Consider the following 19525-nt stretch of genomic DNA (forward strand, 5'->3'; position numbering starts at 1 on the left):
AAAAAGGTCACCCCAAAATAAAAATTTGATTTACCATTTTTATACATTCATTTTTGACCGATGTTTTAATCTTAAGCTTAATTCTCAGCTTAATTCTATTTATTTCATTATTTTGTTATGAATTTATAAATATAACGCCACACGTTACCATGGCAACGAAACGGCCGTGTGCCGGCAAATACTTGGAATTGTTATGTGATGACGTCATTGTGTTACCACGGTGATATAGACAACTGTAACAGACTGTAGAAGATTATAGAACTTAGTAGAACATTCTGGAAGCTCTAAATAATTATATAAGCGAGCTGCTGTCAGAGCTCAGTGTTGATAATGTGAATAGTTCTATGAAGTACTCTGCGTGTAACTGAGCTAATAAGGAACTACTGTAGCGAACTAAAGACGCTGTAAGTGTACGAAGTATAAGTAGTTGTAGCATTATCGTTAGGATACGGACTGGATTATCGAACTGTTATCAACATTGACTGGATTATCGAACTATAATTGGATTACTATACAGTTAAAGTATTTTATTAATTAAACGACTTTATTAAACGGATATTTACGCTCAGCTATCCGTAAAGTCGTAACAATATTATATGATGTCTCACAAGAAAAGTCATACCACAGTAACAAAGAACAAGAAGACTTGGACTAAAAATTTGGTGAGATTTCAAGAGTCACACAGAAGAAGAGGAAGCGTGGCTGTAGAAGAACATTCACTCGATGAAAAATCCAGAATACCACTTCAATTGCAGATCGTAGGAAGATACCAGTTTCTCGGAGCATATGTTAAAGGAAGAAAAGAACGAATAGACCAAATTTCTAAGGAAGTTACAAAATTGTGGGACAATAAACTGAATTTTCCACGTGTGTCTGATCAAGTGATAAGAGCAAAGCTTATGAAGGTGCTGAAGGTCTATGATGAATGTGTCAAGCGTGGAAAATATGATGTTCTCAATGCATTATTTGACATCACGAAAGTGAATGGCCAGTGGTTATCCTCGGAAGATAAACGTCTATACCACCTACAAAAAGAAAGTAAAGGACAGGTGGGGTACTCAACAGGACAAGTGGCAAGTAAAGAAACCATTCACCCTTCCAAGAGAAGGAAAGTCCAGTCTGGAACAGCAATACCTTCCACATCACAAGTCCTGTCTACCACAGACAGTGGTACTGAATCTGAAAACTGCAAAAGTAAGAGTGAAGATGATGAAGACGACGACGGTGATAAAGACGATGATGAGGACACTCAGAAAAAAACTAGAAAGCACTACAAAAGTAAATTTGCTGTAAGTATGGTTACATCAAGTGGAGTTTCCACAAAGAAAGCTGCTAAAATATGCAATGTATTATCACAACAAGGTATTGATATTCCAACTCCAAGTCAATCAGCAATTTACAAGTCCATATTCAAAGAGGCAGGTAAATTAAAAAAAGAAATGATACAACAACTTAAAATGGAACAGTGGTCCTTACACTTTGACGGCAAACGAATAGATGATAAGGAATATCAGGTAGTTGTACTTCAGAATGAAAGAACTGACAAGAAACTTGATGCACTGCGTTTAAAAGATGGCAAAGCTGAAACTGTTGCTGAAAAAATTGCCAAACTTATTGATGAATACAATTTGTGGAATTCAATTAAGATGATCATTACTGATACAACAAACGTCAATACTGGGAAGAGAAATGGAGTTGTTGTGAAGTTGCAACGTATGTTTAAATTAAAGGGTGTCACAATACCACAATTTATCGGTTGTCAGCATCACGTACTAGACAGGATTCTCCGTCTGGTGATGGACGAAGAACTTGGGGGTGATACCAAATCTCCAAACATTGAATACCCATTTGTGTTTGAACTGTTGAATAAGTATGATGAACTGAAGGATAAGTTTGTGAATGGAACTGTAGAAATTCTTGATAAATCAGGGTGGAGAGACGATATGAAGTTTTTGTACCATTTAACAAGAGTGTTTAGGTTCTATGAAGAACAAAGAAACTTCCCTCTGATTCACTTTCAGAACATTCCTAATATGAGCAATGCCAGATGGAACTCAAGAGCCATTCTCGCCATTCTGGCGTTCATTCTTATGCCTGAAGCGAGAAAGAATTTGGAGAAGGTTTGCAGGTTCATTTCATATGAGTGGGCAGAACATTGGTTTAGTAGTCAAAAGTACAATGACAATGACTTCAAGAATTTATCTGATGTATTGAAGCCTTACAAAAAGGCATTGCAGTCATTCAAAAATCACTGGAAGAAAGAGCCATCCGTCATCGACATACCACGAAGTAATCAGATAGCTGAACGTGCAATCAAGGTGATGCAAGACCTGTATGCTTCCTGCAGAAAGAAAGACAAACTGCAACTTCGATTCATTCTAAGTAATAAGCGCTAGACTCTTTATGAGACGTGAGCATCATGTGACCCATGTACTAAACACAGTAGGCCTATAGACACAGACAGTTATGTATATTGTTGTACTAGACGCTTTGATACTGTTAATTTTGTAATACTTGTATAATTATATATCACATAATGTTTTTTGTTATATCACAGTACATGTTGCATAAATAAATAAAATAACAACAGGAGTATGACTCTTACAACATCTTCAGCCTTTAATATTCATTTACTGTACAAAAGTGTACCTATTGAAAATTCGATTTTTTGGTTTTGGGGTGACCTTTTTTCAAAATATGTCAAAATAAAACATCTATTCGTTCTTTTTACATAAAAGTTCATTGAATTACGATACAGGCCTAGTAGGTTGCAAAAAAGTCATATCCCTAATATATATATATATATATATATATATATATATATATATATATATATATATATATATATATATATATATATATATATATATATATATATATACATATATATATATATATATATATATATACATATATATATATATATATACATATATATATATATATATATATATATATATACATATACATATATATATATATATATATATATATATATATATATATATATATATATATATATATATATATATATATATATATATATATATATATATATATATATGTATATATATGTACACTTGTGGTCGCCTGATGGCAATTGCCACCCTAATTTTTTGAAGGGCTTCTGGAAATAGTGTTTTAAGGCAAATTGAGTTGCCTGGCCAGGCGACTATTTAATTTGGTTTATTTTTTAACTTATTATTTAAATTTAAATTATTTATTAAATTGATTTTTTTGCTGCAGTTTGCATTTCTACATTTAGCAATGTTTTTGCTGCTAATGGTAAATTTGTTCTTTTGTTTTCAAAAGACTATTATTTTTATCAACGAAATAGCTTTTTATAATTACTTTTTAATCTAACGTAACAATAAAGCAACATTTTTAAAGTCCGGTGTTGAAGTTTATTTTCCTTCTTTTTTATTAACTTACATCATTCTATTTGAATTAGAACGTTGATTTTCACTTTTTAAAAAGAACAAATGAAAGTTTTGAAGTGATAACTGCAAATAATTAGCAAACATTTTCACGAAGTTAAATTATAAAAATTTATTATGTTAAAATGTTTAATTATTAAGCGCTTTTAATTGAATAATCAACTTTTTTAATTTAATTTCGTTAAAATATTTTTTGAAAACACACACTTTAAAAACTTATTTAAGACAAATAAATTTTTTAATTTTTTATGATTACAGACAACTCATATTGGTGGGCTACCAAGATTAGCTATATTGTTACTCTCAGTCGCCCGCCGGGCATCTTTCATTAAGTTACTTTAAGTTGAAAAGTTTTTTAACTTAAAGTAACTTAAAAAGTTATCTTTTAGAAGATTTTTAAATAGAGATAGAAAAATAGTTTCAAACAAATTATTATACTTAAATTTATCATAAAAAAACATGCATACATATAAAAAATTTAAATATAGCATCAATTGTTAATTTACAGAAAATACGATTTTTTTAAACATTAGCATAAATTTGTTTATGTATTCTTTTTTGATTGATATATAAAAATATATAAATTAAAAAAAAAAAGTTATATAATTATTTTTATTTACACATTAAAAAAAAAAGAAAAGAAGATTTAATTGCTATTCTCCTAATATAAACTAAATCAGTTGGAAACTTGTTAAACCAACAACGAGTTCAACTTTAACGTAATTGCAAAATATAAATAAAAATAATTTTTTATTAGAGTTTTAGTTTTTCAGATTTATTTTTTTAGAGCTATAGGTTTTGTTTTTTTTTAACTTTTCTTTTGTTAAGATTTCCTTCTTTTTTATATAGTCTAGCCTATTTAATTTTTTTTTACCTTTTTCGGTTTTTTTCAAAGGTTTTTAATTATCTTAAAAGCGGTGGTCAAGCTTTCAAAAAAAATAGTTACATGCATGGTCAAGATTAGAGTGCGATTGCACGCCTTTCCTGTCCTCGAATGATATATATGGGCAATTCCATTTTTAACTTATGTTACACACGCAATAGCTTTGTTAAATATTTGCCTATTTAAACTGTAAATTAAACTTTTAGCTACTTTATATAAAAGCTGTTAGTCTAAAGAATAAAATAAGCTAAAAAGTTTTGAGTCTGGCCAAAAGAAGGCAAACTTATTACTGAAAATGCCACTTAACTCACATAACACGGAAAACAAGGTAAAAAATTGCTTTAACTTTTAGATCAGATTCCTGCAAATTAGTAAAGCGGTTTGTATTAGAAACTTTCACAAGATGTTGAGAATTCTATACAAATTTAAAAAATGTATAAAAGTTTATCAGAGGTTACCAGCTAAGGAAAATAAACTGGTTTTTTCAAGCTAGGTTGGGAAGCAGGAGCAATCCACTCGATTATTGACCATGGGAATAATATTTAGTTGTGAAAAGCTGGCCAGATTTTTTAGTCGTCTTGGGAACATTCAAGTTTATGTATGTTTCCATGTTTGTCCGCAAAACAACTATGAAATTAATTCTTTTACATGAATTTAAAAAATCTTTGTTTGTCGAAGTTTTTATTTATAATTCTTACGTTAATGCGTGTTGCCTTATTTTCATTAGGTTGAATTTTTAAAATGCTGCAAAGAACTTAAATCTAATAAAATATTTTTTATTTTATTAGATTTAAAAACTGATTATTCTGTTGAAATGTTTTAAAATTTGTATTATTTGAGATTTGTTAAGTTTTGAGATTTTTAGCATAAACTTTAAGAATATATTATCAAATAAACTATTATTTTATTACTATGGCTCAATTTCGGAGCCTCATCTACAAAGCCATAAATCTTTTGAACTTTTATTATTTGTTTACAAAAATAAATGTTTTAAATATATAATTTTTAAATTGTCAAAGTTTTAAAAGTTTATTATATGTTACAGATTTTATTAGTATATTCTTATTTTTTTTAAAAAAGTATGTATTTTTTATGTAAATGTAATTTTGTGTATTAATTATAAATATTATGTAACTTTTTTTTTTCTTATATAATCTTTTAAAGCAATTTTTACGATTTATTTTTTAAACAAAAAGACTTTTTCATTAAAAAGTTTTATTAACTTTGATGATTAACAATCATCAAAGTTAATAAAACTAATTATGAAATAAACATACAAGAAGTTTCTGGTTACTAAACACAAGCATGCATACTAAGTAACTTGCGGGTGAACAAGCACCGCAAGTGACCTGAGGTCACGACAAAACACAAATATATATATTTATATACATATATATATATATATATTATATATATATATATATATATATATATATATGTATATAAATATATATATTTGTGTTTTATATATATATATATATATATATATATATATATATATATATATATATATATATATATATATATATATATATATATATATATATATATATATATATGTATGTATATAAATATATATATTTGTGTTTTATATATATATATATATATATATATATATATATATATATATATATATATATATATATTATATATATATGTACTCTTAAGTACTTAATAGAAGTGGGTGGGGCAGATGTTTTTAGAAAACTTTCCCATTAACTCTAAGCTCATTAAGCCCCCACCTCGTTTTTTAATTTTTACTTGTTATCACCAAAAAAATTATTTCTCAAAACTAAAAAAAAAAATTCAAGTGAAAATCCCCCTTAAGAATTAAAAAACATACTAGTAACTAAAAAAATATCAAAACTTTCAGTGTAAATTCGTATATTATACTTTTTGATAAACAAAAGAACATTTGTTTCCTTATTAAGCATCCGTAAGATGTTACTTTATATAAAAAATATCGCTTAGTTTTATAAAAAAATTATTAAAGAGTGATGTTTCGAAAATTTTTTGCTTCAAGCATTTTTGCGTTAAAAGTTATTTTCTTTTCCTAGTTTATTTTTTTTTATAATTGTCTCATTAGTCTGTTTTTTGAAATGTTCTCAAATGACTAAAAAATCTGGCCAGTTTTTTGCAACTAGATATTATTTCTGTGGTCAGTAATCGAGAGTGATCGTTCCCATTTCCTGACCAAGCCTGTTTTTTTGATAGTATATATTTAAATTATGTTACATCACTTACATTACTGAGCGATTATTATCGTCAATTTTTTATATCTATTTTTAAAAGTTAGACTTTTTAGAGTTATGTAACAAAAGAATTGCAAAAGCATTGAACTCATTCATTAAAAGTAATTAACAAAGACAATTTTAAAAAACTGGTGGCACTCTACCTGAATGATTTTTTATAAAATTTATGAAAGTTATCAAATCCAAAACTGTTTCTGCATGACCAAGAGCAACTTTAAAAACTTACTTCAGTATGAAAACTTTATTATTACTTATTAAGTCATTTAATTAAGATTTGTCAAAGTTTTTACTTACACTTCTTATGTTTACGTGTATTGCCTTATTTTCATTAGATTAAATTTTTAAAATGCTGCAAAGTATATACATTTAAATCTTTAAAAATATTTTTGATTTAAAAACTGCTATAAATGTTTAGGAGAGAGAGAGTGGTTTCAGGTATATGTGGTTGTTTGTGACAGGAGGGAAGGGGTTAAGAATTGACAAATATAGTGTGACGTGCTTTAAGGATGGCCCCCCATCCTTAATTGCATTTACAAACAATTTGTTTTACTAAAAAAAAAAAAAAAGGTTCTTACTGATTTTTTTTACATTAGGAGAATAGCAAATAAATCTTCTTTTTTTTTTTATGTCTAAATAAAAATGTTTATATAATTCTTATTTTTATTTATGAATATTTATATGTCAACCAAAATAAGAATACATAAACAAATAAAAAAAAATAGTGTTAAGATTTTAATTGATATTAAAAAAAAAGAAGATTTTTTTTGTAAATTCTACTATTATAAATAGTTACACTATTAACTATGTCAAACTAATGCAAGGAAATAAGAATTACTTAATGGCGTAATTCATTTTGTTAACAAAAAAGCGCCATAACTGTAGTAAATGCATGTAGTTTTAACTTACATTACACAAATTTAAAATAAAAATATGCTTTAGCTAAGCATCGTTATTCAAAACTTTAAATGTAAAAACGTAACATTTAATATCATTTCGCATATATTGTGAAAAAACCTAAGTTTTTAAACTAAATTTTAGAAAGAAAAAAAACTTTATCATGTTTTTGTTAACTTACATTACATGAAAATTGCAAAAGTTCTTTTGTTATTTTCTTGAAATTTATATATTTTATAAAGTATAAAATCTGACCAACTACAATTTGAACATGTTAGCTTCATTTTCATGCTAAATTAATTCCGATTATGCAAATAAATTCATGGTTAAAATAAGAGCATATGCTCATCTAAACATGCTGTAGTTGATATATATATATATATAAATGTTGTATAAATACACACACACACATATATATAAATTACATTAAAGTTTTTAATTTCAGATAATTCAGCATCAAACAATCAAGTATGATATATATCCTTTGTCAATCATTTCAGTTGAGAGGCTAAGTAATAATTTTTTTTTTATCATATTATATATATATATATATATATATATATATATATATATATATATATATATATATATATATATATATATATATATATATATATATATATATATATATATATATATATATAGATGTATATATATATATATATATGTATATATATATATGTATATATATATATATATATATATATATATATATATATATATATATATATAAATATATATATATATATATATATATATATATCTTAACACATTGTTTATATTTCTACTGAAAGAGATTTTTTCTTAATTATAGTTTTTAACTTATCTCTGTTATTGGTAGCTTAAAGTTATAGCTATTATGCTGTTATAGGTAGGTTTTATTTAAAGACTTTGGCATGTAAATTTGCCAAATGGTCACACACTAGCAGTGAATGTCTGAGAGAAGAAATGAAGTACATTAGAGTAAAGGGAAATTATTTTTCGAACAAAGCATATTTTGACAGTTGTCAAGTCTAAAATAAAAATTAATAGAGGAATATTTAAAAATAAATAAGACAGACAATGCACCTAAACAGTACTCACAATAATAAAAAATAAATTATTCTATAAACACTAATATGAACGAAGATATACAACAAATATATCACCAAACAAAAACTTATAAAACAAAAAATTGATTACAAAATATGCATGCAACAATGTAAGACCTCAGAATGGAAAAAAAAAACATGATGTGTAACCTGATGTGTAAGCATAATTTGTGTAGTGATTAAGTAATAAACATCTCCTCAGAGTCGCGTCTATTAGTAGCACTAATAACTAGTTTATCCTGTCAGACAAACCTCATCGCCACTTGTGCTTTACCCTGCGACTTACACCTATTACATACTGCAGTAAAAAAGGACTCCCTACAAATAGCCAAAACCCAACCATCCCCAAATTTGTAAAGCACCAATATTTTTTTGATGATATGATATTAAAAGTGTAGATCTACTAAACAAACAAAAATAAAAATAACTAAATAAATCACTTACCATACCACCGAAAGAAAACATGAAAACACAGTAAGTTAAAATTCTAATAGAAGCACAAAAATACTAATAAATTTATTTTTAAGATATAAAACCAAATAGGTACTTTTAGCATAAATAAACCCAAGACAATCAGAAAGCAGTATATCTCATTAAATTTTTTAAAAAAATCAACAAAACAACAATAGTCTTCAATAAACTCTAATGCTGTCATAGATACCTCATTCGAAATATGTAAACCAATAGCTATTATGTAGCTATTATGCAGCTGTTATGTAGCTATTATGCAGCTGTTATGCAGCTATTATGCAGCTGTTATGTAGCTATTATGCAGCTGTTATGTAGCTATTATGCAGCTGTTATGTAGCTATTATGCAGCTGTTATGCAGCTATTATGCAGCTGTTATGTAGCTATTATGCAGCTGTTATGTAGCTATTATGCAGCTGTTATGTAGCTATTATGCAGCTGTTATGCAGCTATTATGCAGTTGTTATGTAGCTATTATGCAGCTGTTATGTAGCTATTATGCAGCTGTTATGCAGCTATTATGCAGCTGTTATGCAGCTATTATGCAGCTGTTATGCAGCTATTATGCAGCTGTTATGTAGCTATTATGCAGCTGTTATGTAGCTATTATGCAGTTGTTATGTAGCTATTATGCAGCTGTTATGTAGCTATTATGCAGTTGTTATAGGTTGGCGTTTTAAAAATTAGTGTTGCAACAAATTAAAATATTTAATTAGTTACATGTTATAAAAATGTTTGGCTGGCAGTCAAATGTTCGAAGAAAAACAGGCAATGAATGGAGATATCTGACAATTACTCAACATTTATAATTATAAATTCATATAATATGCAATGCTATTTAGAAATGGTTTCAGCATTTCTCAGCACTTTTGTAAATTTAGCTGTTGATTTACATTAACACAAAGGTGCCTTTACAGGCAAGAAATTCTTAGTGCATTAAAAGAACATTTCAACAATTTATTGTGAGAAAAATAGTGTTATCTAATTTAATTTTTTATCTGTATAAGGTTAATATAATAGCAACCCTCGGAATTAGGAAAAATGAGGTCGGTAATAATTTGCTGACCTCAATCTTTTAGAGGTCGGCGAAAAAAAAATTGATACAAAGGTTTTACCATAAAACATAGAAACAAAGTCAGCAATATTTTGCCATCCTCAAACACTTTTAGGTTGGCAGTTAGATCAGTATTGCCGAATGTCGACCCTAATTCCAAGGGTTGTAATAGAAATACCTACTAAATTTCAATTTTACCATATGTATCAAAAATGAAAATTCTCAATTCAAAATTGATCACGTGACAAGATCAACTGGTTTGCTTGTCCACTTTTATAACCAGGTTTTAAAAAAATTTAACATTTGTTCAATCAAATTCAACTTCACCTCAAAAACCATAAATTCCTAATGAGCTATGCTCAAAGGCTAGATTAAAAAAAAGTTTTTTAAGACTGATGAAAAATCATATTCATAATATTGTTCTAGTACTGAGTACAATTCTTAGCAATTGAGTTCATTAAAAAAATTTAAGAGTTATTTTTAATTATTTCTTATCTAAGCAATTTGTATCTGGTGTTGTAGAAAATTCTACAACCTAAATAAAATTCCCTTTTGGTTTTTCATTTTTATATTTCAAAATTATTTTTATATAAATATAAAATTTTTCAAGCGATTTTGGTCCACAAATTGAAACAGAAAGTTGTCAAACATAAAAACATAAGTGATTTAGATTGAAAAAAAAAGTGTGATTAATGAATTCAAATACTAAAATGCTTTCCAAAGTTTAAAAAATGTTCAAATATATTTTTTGTTGAATGAAAAAAAAAATTTGATACAATATTTGGGGTATTGAAGAAAATGAAATTATGATATCATTGACAATAAACTTAAAAAACTGAGGAAAGGATGAAGACAAATGAGATTTCCAAAGCACCATTTAAAACAAAAAAAATAAGTAAAATAGCTAAAACACAATCTTGGATGGTTCGTCACGCAAAATAGTGTTTTAGTTAATGAAGCAAGAAATAATAGCTTGCTTGAGCAGTAAACATGGATGTACTTGTAGAAAAGATCGATGCCAGCTTATAACATTTTAATACTTAAGTTTGGCAACTAAAGCTAGTCCAAATAAATTTACAATGTGTTTTTAATATTCTTAAAAAGAGAAAAAGCATTTTTTTTTTTTTTTTTTTTTTGGATTATTTACCTCCCCAAGGCCCGAGGGGGCCTCTACAGTCGAGGAGGCTACTCATTTTTTTATGTGTTTTTTTTATTTTATAGTTGTTATTTGTGGTGCAACCCTCTCTCAACTCTTTAACTCCGAAACACGAACCTTGTCGAAGGCCGCTGCGCGGAGAAACTAAGTTGAGCGCGGTCCTTCCAGGGACGTGGTGGGAATCGAACTCCGAACCTCTCGCTTACAAAGCGAGCGCTCTTACCACTACACCACTACCGCATATGTTTAAAAGAAGCAATACAAATATCATGAAAGAATTCAATACAAGACAGATAACAGCTTTATATAGGTAGAGAATCTGGGAGGTAGATTATCTGGAGTTAGGTAATGATGATTGCAATTAAAAGATGCAACTTTACCAGGTGCTAATTTTGCACTGAAATGGATATATATGGTTTATTTTAGAGATAAGTAGTAAAAGATTATTAAAATGCATAAGCTGAAACCCAAAACAAATTCAGTTTGTTTTTTAATGTTCATCAGGTACTACACGCTTTGAGCTTAAGAAAGATCATATTTAAGATCGCAAATTTCAAAAATGTTCAAAAATTACTTTTCATCTAAACTAACAAGAAGTACTTTTTGTTTTAAACTTATTAATAGAAATAAATTTTTGTCTATGTGTGTGTGTATATATATATATATATATATATATATATATATATATATAATATATATATATATATATATATATATATATATATATATATATATATATATATATATTTATTTAAACAACTTTAAAAAGTATTCTACACAATAGAGTGCTCAATGTTCTTAAAAGAACAGAGCAATTATATATTAGTAGAAAATCACTTAACTAAATTTTTTTCCATTTGGCACTGTGTTTCATCAACTAAGATTTGTCAGAAATGATGAATCTTTGTTGATGAAACACAGTGTCAAATGGAAAAAAATTTAGTTAAGTGATTTTCTACTAATATATATATATATATATACATATATATATATATATATATATATATATATATATATATATATATATATATATATATATATATATATATATATATATATATATATATATATATATATATATATATATATATATATATATATATATGTATATATATATATATATATATATATATATATATATATATATATATATATATATATATATATATATATATATGTATATATATATATATATGCATATATATATATATATATATATATATATATATATATATATATATATATATGTATATATATATATATAGATCTATAGTTTGTTGTCTTTAGGAAGAGCGGAAGGAAAAAAGTGATTCTTACGCCAACACATACGTCACTTTCAATTACTTTTGACTTTCGTCCAACATTTGCGTGTTGGACGAAAGTAAAAACCATTAATTTAATTACAAATAAATCGTTTTTTAAAAAAAACCACAAAAACGCAAATTTAATTGACCAGAATGTTTTAAAAACATTCTGAATGTTTTTAACAATATAAACAATGTTTTTATTTTTATTTTTTTTAATAAAATGTTTTTTTTTTAATTTTTTTAATAAAATGTTTTTTTTTTAATTTTTTTAATAAAATGTTTTTATTTTAATTTTTTTTACTGTAAATCATGCGCAGAGTGTTGCTACATCGACTATCTTATAGCCTGACTCGCAAGAGAGTGCTGCTACATCGACTAACAAATAGCCTGACTCGCAAGGGAGTGCTGCTACATCGACTGACAAATAGCCTGACCCGCAAGGTAGTGCTGCTACATCTACTATATTTTAGCCTGACCCGCAAGGGAGTGTTGCTACATCAACTGAGGGTTTGGTTGGGGCAGGCAGTCTATCAATTAATAAAAAAAAAAAATTCCGGTCTTGCATTTTAATTTTTACTTTTTGTCAACAAAATATGGAAAAAAGCTTTCAGACAACATCTACGGGTTGTATATATATGTATGTGTATATGTATATATATGTATATATGTATATATATGTGTATATGTGTATATATGTATATATATATGTATATATGTATATATATGTATATATACATATATATATATATATATATATTCACATATATATATATATATATATATATATATATATATATATATATATATATATATATTCATATATATATATATATATGTATATATATATATATATATCTATATATCTATATATATATATCCCCGAAAGGTCTGGTGAGCACAAATGATATTATTATTTTAGTGAAATAAAAAACACTTTTTAGTTTAAAATACATGTTTTGAACTTACACTGATGATGAACTTTGTAAGTTCGAAACATGTATTTTAAACTAAAAAGTATTTTATATATGTACATATATGTATATATATATATATATATATATATATATATATATATATATATATATATATATATATATATATATATATATATATATATATATATATATTTATATATTTATATATTTATATATATATATATAGCTACAACAAGATTATATTAGTTAGTATATTTTTTTTATTATATGTATTATATGTTAGTATATGTATTAATACGTTATCATCTTATGTTATGATGCTAGTTTATTAAAATTAAAAGTTGGTTATTTTATTTTCTTTGTGTTTACAGCTTATTGTAAAACTGTGTTTATAACCATGGTGTTCAAAGTCTATAATAAACCTTAAAATATTGCATTAAAATTACCAAGTCCTAACAATTGTTTTGTATACCTAATAGGACTTGTACCTCGCAAAGTTATGGTTTTAGATCTTGATGAAACACTTATTCATTCTCATCACGATGGGTAAGTGAAACCTTATGTGTTATTATTCATTCTCATCGCAATGGGTAAGTGAAGTTTTATGTGTTATTATATGGGAGTTAAAAAACTATTTATTAAAATGTTATATTTTAATAAATAGTTTTTTACTTTCATGATTTTTTGTTATTGTTACTTAATTTCATACTCCAATTGTTTATTGAGATCATTTTGTAATATTTCTCAATCTTAGCATGTTTTTTAGCAGGCTTAGCAGGTTATGGCAATTTACTGTTATTTGCAAATAGCTTGCAAATGCTGTTACCGAATCCATACATGTAATTTGTAAATAAATTTGCTTAGAGTGGTGATAAGACCTTGTTTTGAGGTACACCAATAATACTGGAAGCCATTTTTTGCGTCATTTTTTATTATAACTCTTTGTTACCTGTTGGAGAGGAAGTTGAGTAGTCAATTAATACATATTTTGTTAATTCCCTAGGAAGAAGACGCCAATTAGTAAATTTTTCAAAACCGAAAGTTTTTACCTAAGCAATTAGTTGATCTACTGTACCAAATGCTTGTGTTAAGGCAAACCACTAAAATCTTCTGTTTAAAGCATTGATGACTGCATTGACTCAAATTAAGTAGTGATTACTGATTTATCTTTAGTGAATTTATGTTGTTTTTAATGTTCTGTGTTGTATGCTAATAGCAGAAAACCGTTTTTTTGATATATAAGGAGAAATTAAGAAAGTTAAAAGATTTAGAATTGTTTAAAATCTAAACAGTAACATATTCAAGTATTGTTGCAACTTTAGCATATTGTTGGTTTGAATATTGTTGCATGCACAACTTTAGCATGTTTTTGGTTTAAATATTGTTTCATAATCAACTTTAAAATATTGTTGCATATACAACTTTAGCATGTTGTTGGTTTAAATTCAACAGCTAAAGCAAAAAACTGAACTGGTGCTATTATTGAAAACTCAAAATTATAAAAAATTCAAAGTTCAATACAACTTTTCATTCTTTGAATTTAACAGAAGGTTTTAACAGAAGTACATACTATAAATAAGAGTTTAAAAGCATTAAAACCACAAAATTGTATTTTTTGAGATATGTGGTAATGAATTTAGACCAACGATGTTAATTCTTACCACATCATTTTAAATATACATTTTATTTAAATATTATAAAGTAAATTGTACAGTTATTGCAAAAATTATTCATGTACTATTTTTTTGCTATTTTTTTTTACACAAGAATAATGATTAAATAGAAGTTTTTATAAAGTTTTTATGGAAAGTTTTTTATGAAACATTTTTTATGGAAAGTAAGTTTTTTATGAAACTGTATAAACACTTCAAAAAGGATATAACTTTGACAAAGTTTTTCGAAAAATTATAAAAATGAAAGATTTTTCTGCAGATAAAAGCAACAAATATTTCTGCCAATAAAAATTGAAAAGATTATAATTTACAACTTAAAAAGTTAGAATATTTAGAAAACTTTTATTTTAATACATTCAGAATTTGGTAGATTTTTTTAGTTTAGCAAGACCAAGTGTCAAGTACTCAACACCTGCTGATTTTGTTTTGAAGGTTATTGATTATATTATTATTGCTATTTTTACTATATTATCAATTTTTATAAATTCTTTTTTTGAATAAAATGAGCTAATTTTTCATTGCCAACAATAAATAAACTTTTGATTGTTTTTTATAGGTTACAATAGACAGACATCCTGTTCGTTTCTATGTACACAAAAGGCCACATGCTGACTTCTTTCTTGATATTGTAAATATTTTTGTGGTGCTCATTATATTTTCAAAAATTTTTGTAAAATCAAAGTTATTATTAAAACACATCATTATTCATTTAAAACAAAGTTCACTAGATTATTAGGAATATCCAACATAAAATGAATTCACTTTGCTGTAAAGCTCCTTTTTTTTAAAGAAAATTAATTTTTAAAGAGTAAACTACCAAAGAGCAAAATTAATGAAGTTGTCTCTTTAAATATTTTTACACAAAACCACATAAACAATAAAATTAATCTTTATAATTAATCATTTGGGAAAAAAATATTATTATTAAAAATGGAAGATTTGTTTGAATGACTTTTTAATAATTTATTATTTATTAAAATGTTTAAATAAGGATTAAGACTGTTCACTCAAATAATATACAAAGATTGCCATTTAGCTGCATTGGTTAGGAGAGTCTGTTATTTTATTTCTGGTGATGTTAATTGCAAGATGTTGTTTTGTATTTTTCTAACATTTGTTTTGCATATGGTTTGATTGTATGGTTTATTACTTTATATCAATCATCATGTTGCCAAATGGAAAATTTGTCCGTTCCCAGAGATATTTTTAGAGATATTTTGATTCAAATCTACTTTATATCTTACTTCTATATTACTTTATATCTTACTTCTATACTACTTTATATCTTACAACTTTCTTCACTCACTTCTTCACAATTTTTAATCAATATTAACTTATTTTTATTAGAAGACTTCTGATTCAGCCTATTCTGATATTTTTATAGTTTCTATTTTTGACTTTCTCTCAACTCTGTAACTTTATAAATAAGACTGTTGTGCAAATAAACAAGTTTAGTACAGACTAGCAAGTCTCTACTTGGTAAGTTGGCTCTTTCTACATTTTGCTTACAATGCTCGACCACTACACCATTGCCACATTTAAACATTATTTTCCTGGTTTATACTTGTTAATGATTTTGAATGTAAGTTTATTCTGGAAACTATTGACTTTATTAAATTATTTAGTAAAAAAAATCCCAGCTTTCCTGGACAGTCCAAAAAATTATTTATTTAATTGAAAAAGTAAAACACTTCATTAAAATAATTAATTGAAAACCTTGGGGAGCTGATTACATCAAAAAAAAAAAAAAAAAATTATAATGAAAATTTTGGATGCATAATAATACCCATCATTTTATTACTGACCTTTAAAGTTTTAAAAATCAATTTACTTCACTTAATTAAACAATAAAATTTTGAATGAAATACATAATGGATTTAAAAAAAACTTAAATTAGACTATTTAATTAATTATTTTAGGTTTTAACTGATGATACATGCAACATTAAATAAATTACCTTGGATAATCATCGAAAAAAACCTACATTCTAATTACTAATTCTTTTGTAAAAGCCCCAAAAAATAAAGAAAATGCAATTTATTCAGAGAGTCTAAATATTGCTAAAGTTGGAAACTTGTTGCTAGAATCATGTTTTCAAACATTTGTTATACTAAAATTATGCTAGAATCATGTGTGCAAAAATTTCTTACACTAAAAAATACCAATTTTTTCAAATGATTATATAACTACAAGTTCCCTCAAAAAATGAGCTAGGGGGTATGCTAGGGTATACTTGTAAAATTAAAACAGGCAAAATCGTTTAAGTTCTTAAAAAAAGTTTACATCAGTTAAAAGACACATGTTGAAAACTAGTTTTCTAAGTTCATTAAAAAATGGAATGTGTGTTTATTCAATTTGATTCTGTTATTTTTTCTCCTTTCAGCAGAAATTTATGACAAAAACAATAGAAAGAATTCACTTAAAAAAGTTAATAAGTGAAAACATTTTACTGTTGTTTTGATATAACTATGAGCAGTAACTTCGAAACAGAAGTTTGTAAATATAATAAATATACAAAAATAGTGAATTTTCTTGATGTCCCAATTTTTTTCTTGATGTCTCAATTTTTTTCCTGATGTCTCAATGACCTCTAGAATATTCATATAAACCTTACAAAGATCTAATGATGAATTATTCTATATTAATATAAATTCATCCCCTTTAAATTATAAAATTGTTTCTTGTTTGAATTAAAAAAAGGCTGAATCAGATTTCCTTTAATAAAAATATTTTTAACTCATCTATATGCATTAATTAAGAGGTATTTGAAATTTATATTTGTTGCAAAAAAAGATAAAAATTATTTGAACCAAGATAATTCATAAAAGAAAAATCTAAATGAAGATATAAAATGTATCTTTTAAATTACTGTAACCTAAGCTAAATTTCTGTTTACAAAAAAATACAAAAATTAATTACCATAGTTATATAATCATGTTTTTAAATTTAAAACAATCTTTTACAGCTTAAAATTTTTATACTTTGATGTTGTTTGTACTTATTTTAGATTGGTCAGTGGTTTGATTTAGTTGTGTTTACAGCAAGTATGGAAGTTTATGGGTCTGCTGTTGCTGATAAACTTGATAGAAATAAAGGAATTTTAACTAGAAGATATTATAGACAAGTACCTTAATTTATTTGTTAGTATCATTTAAATCCTTTTTCTTAAAGGTTAACAAAATGCATCAGCATATTTGGTCTGTTTTAGCTTTTCAATGATCTGTTTTAACTGTTTGATGATTTGTTCTATTTCTTCAGTGATCTATTTTATCTCTTCAATGATCTGTTTTATTTCTTCAGTAATCTATTTTATCTCTTCAATGAACTGTTTTATCTCTTCAATGATCTGTTTTATTTCTTCATTGATCTATCTTATCTTTTCAATAATCTGTCTTATTTATTTAGTGATCTATTTTATCTCTTTAATGATCTGTTTTATCTTTTTGATGATCTGTTCTAACTCTTCAATGATTTGTTTAGATCTTCAATTATTTTCGAAATAGTACCAAATTAGTTTTGTACTTTTGTTAAAGTTTCACAAAATATTTTTGATTCATTCAAATTTTGTATTTTTTCCTTTTTTATTTAAATAAAAAAAATTTATTTTCTAGCATTGTAAAATGGATAATGGGGCGTTTTCAAAAGACTTAACTGTGATCAATCCAGATCTATCAAAAATATTTATATTAGATAACTCTCCTGGTGCATACAGAGGCCATCCAAGTAAGTTTTCATCAAGTGGAATGATAATAATTATATACTAAAATAAATTTTTCAATTAATATCTATATAATATAAGAATACTAAACAATGTATTTTAAGATATTGTCTAATAATATTCTTGCCACCCAACAGTATCTGACATATATTTCACATAGTTTTCTGACAATATTTTTGCCTCTTAACCATATCTAATAACATTCATGCATCACAATAATGTTTTACAATGTTTTCATATCTTAACAGTGTCTTACAGTGTTTCAGCTTTTTAAAAATATATTTACAACCCAACATGCCCATATTGGCACCCTATGTTAACACACATAAAGACTTGTTTACACACATAAAGTTCAATATATTAACTAGGGGTGTTCAAAACAATAAAATTTTTAAAACATCAACGCACAAGAAGCCAAATTCGGGGCAAATATAAAAAAAATACGGTTACTAAAAAAAAGTTCCAGGAATATTGATGTTTACCTTGTGCTCAAGCAGCAAAATACCCTGAAAAATGCCCAAATTGTTCCTAAATTATTTGGCTTGGAGTGCAAGGTAAATCTCAATATTTTGTAAAATTTTGTTTTCTAATGTGATCATAATGGTCTTAAGTTTTCTTATAAATTGTTGTGTATCCTAGTTTTTTCATAATTGTTG

At 25.8% G+C, this 19525-nt stretch overlaps 1 protein-coding gene across 2 annotated transcripts in view; it reads left to right on the top strand.

The window, feature by feature from the left end:
- Nucleotides 1-19525, top strand: part of LOC100205677 (CTD nuclear envelope phosphatase 1A) — a 41213-nt gene that overhangs the window by 3954 nt on the left and 17734 nt on the right. For both annotated transcript variants that reach the window (XM_065799993.1, XM_065799992.1), the window contains exons 3-8: nt 7912-7978; nt 13958-14024; nt 15532-15583; nt 15708-15779; nt 18159-18275; nt 18763-18874. In XM_065799993.1, the coding sequence (XP_065656065.1) occupies nt 7912-7978; nt 13958-14024; nt 15532-15583; nt 15708-15779; nt 18159-18275; nt 18763-18874 (487 nt within the window). The remainder of the gene's footprint in view (nt 1-7911; nt 7979-13957; nt 14025-15531; nt 15584-15707; nt 15780-18158; nt 18276-18762; nt 18875-19525) is intronic.

Source organism: Hydra vulgaris, chromosome 06 (genome assembly GCF_038396675.1).
Source record: "Hydra vulgaris chromosome 06, alternate assembly HydraT2T_AEP".
Classification (NCBI taxonomy): domain Eukaryota; kingdom Metazoa; phylum Cnidaria; class Hydrozoa; order Anthoathecata; family Hydridae; genus Hydra; species Hydra vulgaris.